The sequence below is a fragment of the Hipposideros armiger genome, unplaced genomic scaffold, assembly GCF_001890085.2.
Source record: "Hipposideros armiger isolate ML-2016 unplaced genomic scaffold, ASM189008v1 scaffold_439, whole genome shotgun sequence".
Lineage (NCBI taxonomy): Eukaryota > Metazoa > Chordata > Mammalia > Chiroptera > Hipposideridae > Hipposideros > Hipposideros armiger.
In genome coordinates this window covers 184,528-191,514 of record NW_017731789.1, presented here as the reverse complement: position 1 = coordinate 191,514, position 6,987 = coordinate 184,528, and the positions used below count along the sequence as shown (strand labels likewise).

The 6,987-nt window shown below is 36.1% G+C and overlaps 1 protein-coding gene across 2 annotated transcripts in view; it reads left to right on the top strand.

The window, feature by feature from the left end:
• Nucleotides 1–6,719, top strand: part of ADAMTS3 (ADAM metallopeptidase with thrombospondin type 1 motif 3) — a 272,211-nt gene extending 265,492 nt beyond the window's left edge. The window contains exons 21-22 of one of the 2 annotated variants that reach the window (XM_019665331.1): nt 328–445; nt 3,981–6,719. In XM_019665331.1, the coding sequence (XP_019520876.1) occupies nt 328–445; nt 3,981–4,540 (678 nt within the window). In that variant the 3' untranslated portion in view covers nt 4,541–6,719. The remainder of the gene's footprint in view (nt 1–327; nt 446–3,980) is intronic. The other variant, XM_019665333.1, reaches the window with a different exon arrangement.
• Nucleotides 6,720–6,987: the final 268 nt, after the last annotated feature.

The following is a 6,987-nucleotide window of genomic DNA, read 5'->3' as shown; positions in this document are numbered from 1 at the left end:
TAATGGCTTCTTTCATATCAAATGCTTACTATGTGCCAGGCATAATTTTTACACACGTCATCTCCTTTGCCTTCATTTAGTTCTACAACAATTCTGTGAGGCAAGTATTATTATCCCAGCTTTCAGGGGAAAAGCCATGTGCCTAGGCTGGTAAGGGATAGAGCCAGAGTATACACCTAGGATTATCTGTCTCCAAACCACTGTGTTACACACCGCAACCATAGAGAAAGGACTCCAAAGCTGTGCGTGTGTGTGCAAGGGAAGAAGAAGAAGAGAGCAACCTTGCTGCAAAAAACTTGTCTGTAATGGCAGCCTTTGTTTCTGTAGTGTTCTGTAACCTGCGGTGAAGGGACGGAGGTGAGGCAGGTGCTCTGCAGGTCCGGAGACCACTGCGAAGGGGAAAAGCCCGAGTCGGTCAGAGCTTGTCAGCTGCCTCCCTGTAATGGTAGGTGTGACGCTAATTGGTTTCACTGCTCTGAAAATAGTTGTTAAGCCTCAAAAAGCAGAATTTCCTTTTAGGACAAGTCCTGGAATTTCTATTTGCTTATCGAAAAATAGTCAAAGGTAAACAGCTTTAAAAAATTAGCCTCTACAATTCTTAAGAATGGTGTTTGAAGCCATGTCCCAATCCAGTGAATTATCCTAACCACAGCAGCCTCTCCCACAGTTCCTATTAAGCAGCAGTGCTGGGGTGAGGGCTGTGTCATGTATGTGTAGCTTCTGTCAATTTGTGTCTCTAGAAAAGCTACATATTTTCTCTCTGTGATTTTTTTATAACCTCTCATCATTATAAAAACATAATAACCTCTCATCATTATAAAAACATAATATTACTGAAGGTTTTGAAACATTTTGCTAAAATTAATTCAATTTAGACACGTGGATGATAAATGCTAAAATTCAGAATGCCATTTCCAACAGCTGTCCATCCACATGTGTGTACTTCCCCAGGGTGATTTCACAATAGACACCTTGCACATATGCAAAGATTTGCCTCATCTACACTCTTGCTGTACTGCAAAAACAGTGATTTTATTTAAAAATAGAAATCAATTTGCTACTGTAAACCAAAATATGTATTGGATGGTTTCAGTTCCTGTCGCTGTCTCCTTCTTCCTTTTCTGTGCTTGCTCTATTTACATCTGTCTATGTCCTCTCTACCTCATGTTGTATTGCCATTTTGCTCTCTCCTCTGTTGCTCACTTTCTGTGTCAGTCTGACCTTGCACTACACACCTGCTGCTGCTTCCTTCTGTTGCTGCTGCCTTTTCTTTTTGTCTTCTTTTTCCTCTTCCCTCTCCCCAATTCTGTTTCCCTCCCACATGTGTCTGTCTCTCTATCTTCCCAGTCTCCTACATTGTCTCCCTTCTGTCCTCTCCTTACCATCCCCATCTCCCCCCACCACAAGCTTCCTCTTACATGCAATTGTCCTAAATCTGTGCCCTCTGATAACTGTGCACACTGCTCCGCCACACTTGGGACTAAAGAAGTTGCCATTTTTGTTGACTTACAACACTGTAAGTAACCCATCAACTGAATATTGACATCCACTAAATTTTATTTTCTCTTTTTCAAGAATATTGGCAAGGTGATATTTTATCAAATGTCTTTATTATTTTTTTGAGGAAATTTCAGCGTTCAACTCTTTTAAACCTTATAAATTATTTCACTGTAAGTTTTCACTTGAAATGTGTGGTGGCATGAATGAGTATGACCATGAGGGGGAGACAAAGGACAGATATTTAACCATTTTTCTCTGGAAACTATACTTGAAAGTTAAAAACTCAAGTCAAAGCCAAAAAACAAACTTTATTCAGAAGTATAAAGTTTAGTTGCCCTAATATTTTATTCTTATGTAGACAGACATTACTGCCAGGAGGCTAAACACTTTGTGCATAAGCTTTATTGCTCTAAATAGCTGATAGGGCTGTATGTTTCTGCAAATATGCCTCCTTGTCAGCAAGAATTGGCTCGATTCTCTTTCTTTAGCAAAAAGAAAATATTTTTATTGCAAAACAGAGGTGCTAATGAGAGTACATGACCATGTTGGTGATTCCCCATTCTCTTAGATGCTCTCTTGCTCTGAAATGTAGGCCCAAAGCCAATTCTAGTTCTAAAAGGCCACATATTTCTACCATACATCAGTGAAGTAAATAGCACTTCCAGCAGTCTCTAACTGCAATTAGAATCATATGGCCTTTGAAACCATGTGTAAAAGCCCTTTTCCTGAACTTCTTATAATAACCTGGGCTTGGAGTAAGAAGGCTAAAAAAGCTTTCTTAATTTTAATGGTTTTTGTCATATGAATCATGAATCCTTTCTGAGGCCCCATTTTGACTGTATTATTTACTGTTGCTATTAACTCCTCCCCAGCTATCCCGAGGCAAATTACCACAAACCAAATGGATTCTTTTGCTGTTACTTGTTTCTTCTCATCCCTTGTCTTCCTTCATACAGAAGCATATTTGGGCCATAATTAGACTGAGGCTGTGAACTGGTCCCAGCAATGCTGAGCTGCTCACACTTAGACACAGAAGATGCTCATGTGGCCTCCTTTAATTCAGAGAACAAACAGCGCTTTGAGCTGGGTCACAACAAGGGTGATGGTGCAGGATTAGAGGAAAAAGGAAGTATAGGTTCAGTAAGGTCCTCCACCTGAGGGCCAACAGCCTTAAACACAGAGGGAAGAAGACATTAATTTCCTTAAGATACACAGGAATTAAGGGATAGAAAAACTCATTGGATATGATGAGGAATTGATATTTAAGGTGAGACACATTAATGTGATTCTCAGGTATTCATAGCATAATTAGATGATCACCTTAACTAATATGAAATACTCAAACACATCCAAATATATAATAGATCTGTAAACTGACATCAGGTAAATACAAGTCATTCCACAATTTGGGAAGAGGCATGGTATTATAACTCTCATAATAAGAGGTAATAATTAATAGGTAATAATTTTTAACCCTCTATTGGCCTTGCCAACTGATCTTTTTTTTTCACACTTTAGAAAAGAGATTCTTCAATTTCTTTGGCAAGTTATATGGAAGGTCCTTACCTAGCAATTTAGTATTACCCAATAATACATTGTAATTTAAAGTGATTACAGTATATAAATGCCACAATTTATGATTCTTTGCATTTATTAATTGGATAGGGGTTCAATATTTCTTTGTCACACTATGTGTGTGGGATCCACATAGGCTATACCTTGGAATGATTGAAAATATGTAATATCTGAATTTTTTGAAAGCTAATTCTTATAACCTACATTCAATAAAATTTCAAAATAATAAAAATAGTATGTACACATGTATCAAAAGTTTATGAGTGCTACTTTTAGTACTCTTTAAAAATAAAGTGATATCAACTCAATGAAGGTTAAGAACCAATAGTTTCATGTTTACTATTGAATATTCTCAGGTTATTTGTTATTTCAAAGTGCAAATTTGGGAAAAGTGTGCCAAGTTTCTTATGAGTAAACATGAAACTATTGCATTCACTCTAGAGAATATTATTCTAATCAAGATCTTATCTTCATTTTTTCTTTTGGTAATACATTTTAAAGAGTTAATTTGATTTTAAATTTAATATAGAGGCTACTCTATTAGAAATACAGAAATACCATTAAAAAAATATGTTCCTTTACATCCTAAAAATATTTGTGGTAAAATTAATCCTACGTTTTCATTTAAAAATCAGATATATGTCCCTAGTAGTAAGAAAAATATACCTTTGATCTGAAGTCTCCTGATGGAGATAGTAAAATGGTGGTCAACCCAAGTGCTTTGCACATAAAGAATTACTTCTTTCACTGAATTCATCCTAATGCTGATATTTTTAAAGCAAAGACTCATGTGGAAAACTCCCATCAATGTCAAATTTTACTTAAATCTTTTTATATTCATAAACAATTGTAATGTCTTTCCTCCTTATATTTTGTTTAGATGTTTTTGTTTTTAATTTTCACAGATGAGCCATGTTTGGGAGATAAATCCATATTCTGTCAAATGGAGGTACTGGCACGATACTGCTCTATACCAGGTTATAACAAGTTATGTTGTGAGTCATGTAGTAAGCGCAGTAGCACCCTGCCACCACCATACCTTCCAGAAGCTGCTGAAACTCATGATGATGCTATCTTTAACCCTAGTGACCTCCCTGGATCTCTAGTGATGCCTACATCTTTGGTTCCTTACTATTCAGAGACTCCTGCTGAAAAGAAGAAATCTTTGAGTAGGATCTCTTCAGTGGGAGGTCCAAATGTGTATGCTGCTTTCAGGCCAAACAGTAAACCTGATGGTGCTAACTTACCCCAGAGGAGATCTCAGCAAGCAGGAAATAAGACTGTGAGACTGGTCTCCCCTGCCACCAAGAGTGGCCACCTCAATTCATCTTCACAAATGGCTGCGGCCCCCTTCCTTGCAGTCGGTGATTCATTAGGTGCTTCTTCTCTGGCAAGAACCTCAAAGAAAGATGAAAAGGTTATTGACAAGAGACGTCCGATAAGATCATCTACTTTGGAAAGATGAGAAAGTGAACTTAAAAGGCTAGAAATCAGAGGAAGACCTGGACAAGCTCCCTCTTCCCGTGGTGCATACAGCTTGTTTAAAGTGGGAACCTCCATAGATTGTCAACTCATTTTACCTGTAAGTGGAAGAACAAAAAGTGCTGGTTCACTTTTCTAGTTGCTTTCATCCTTTTTGTTGTTGTTGTTCTGTATTGACTCATTTATCAGAACTCATTGGAAGAAAGCACCAAAGATTATGAATAGAAGGAAAGTAAGTTGCTAAGTGTATTGGTCACTCTCTAAATAGAAAAGGGACTGGAACCAATTGTGCATATCAGCTGATTTTTTGTTTTAAAAAAGTTATAGTAAAAATAAAAAGAGATGCCAACTGTTTACACCTTAACAAAATATTTCAGAAATGGAGCAAAGAATTCGTAGACTTATATTCCTATTTATCTATATTAGAAATATTGTATGAGCAAATTTGCAGCTGTTGTGTAAATACTGTATATTGCAGAAATCAGTATTATTTTAAGAGATGTGTTCTCAAACAATTGTTTACTATATTACATTTCTGGGTGTTCTAGGTGCCTGTCATTGAGTATTGCCTTATTTGACATTTAATTGGTTGATTTTCAAAGCATAATATTACAAAGAAGAAATTAGAATTGCAGCTACTGACAATACAAAGGGTTTTGTTACATGGGTTAATCAACAATGCAATACGTAAATTATAGAAAAAGAAAAAAATAAGCTGTAAACACAGATTTCAGCTTACCTATTACCTTCCATCCTTTCACAAAAAGGAATAGGATTTGTGTCTTACTCTGCTTGTGGTCACAGGGAACAGAGACAAGTAAAGGAGCCTGTGCAAGAAAAAACTGAAACCCTCTTACCAGGACCTCAGTAGAGGACCTCAGTAGGCACCACTCAAGCGTCCTCTCTTCTTATGGTGTTTATTTTCCCATTGTTGACCTGTTCAAAAAAAATTATACTCAATGTACTGTAATAATAACAAAGGAAAATGTCTTTAGATAATTTGTATGTTGGTAGCTGAGAAAAACATCACTGAACTAGAATTGACACTCAAGTATAACAGAGCTTTGGAAGCAGGTTCAAGAAAGCACTTGTCAATGGTTGCGATATTTATTTTCTGCATGGTTCATATCCAAATGTTCACAACCACAATGCATCTGACTGCAATAATGTACTAGTAATTTATGTCAGTGGTCACCTTACTCACAGTGAAGCCAGAAATGCTCTCTCCAGGGAGTAGATGTAAAGTACTTGTATATAGAATTCAGAACTGAAGATATTTATTAAAAGTTGATTTTTTTCTTGATAGTATTTTTATGTACTAAATATTTACGCTAATATCAATGACATATTTTGGTAAACTAGAGAGACATAATTAGAGATGCATGCTTTGTTCTGTGCCTAGAGGAGAAATTTAAGCAAACTACAACAGCCAAATCAAAGTGCTAAAATTTGAACCAATTTGATGTGATGCAAACCATTTACATTTTAAAAGTGGTTGATACAAAGTTGGTGACTTGTTCCCCTTCAGTGAAATATAAAATGGTATGGACTCAGCTAGCTTTTTATGAAATAGTGAATTAGAAACATTTTTTTAAATATGTGCAAGAGATACATTCTTTATGAATTATACTTCAAAGAAAAAGCGTTGTCAGCATGTTTTTGAGGTCAGTTCCTGAACTGTTTAAAAATGTATTATACAAACTAAAATGTAGATTTGTTAACCTTTCAAAGCACAGAATGTGCATGGACTTTTGCATTTTAATCATGGTAAACAGCTTCACCTATTGACTCTATACCTCTTAAGGAATCGCTGCTACTTTGTGCAAGACTTTTGAAAGTCAAATGAATTAGGTGAATTCCACATCATAAAACAATCCCTGAGCCTCGAGTAGAAGTCATTTCCTCCTCCGCCCTGCACCCCAAATTTCACCAGAATGATTTCTCTCTAGTTTGCTTGCATGTGTATACATCTGGTCCACAGAGGAATACAGAGAAAGATGGTCAGACACATACACCTCCCATAAAAGATGTATATATTTGTTATATTTCTGATCTTCAAGCTTCCTTTTCTACTAAGCTAAAAAGTCCCTTTTTATCAAAGTGTACACTACTGATGCTGTTTGTTGTATTGGGAGCATGTAGTAATAAAAATGTTAACAAAAATACAGATCTGGCTCTATCTAGATTTTATCATTAGATTCATCACTGAGTAATAGAAATGTGTTCTTTTGTCTTACAAAGTGAAATAACATCAAATCCATTTGCTATTGGACTTTTTCTAAAGGGGCTCAAATAAAGTGACAATGTCTCCTATTCTCACATCAGGGTGTATCATAATATTTTTTAAAAACAATATTTAAAAAATAAATAGGAGGTTACGGATAGTGGCTTTTTGCTTAAGTTCATTCCACAGAACTATAAAGAGGCAGA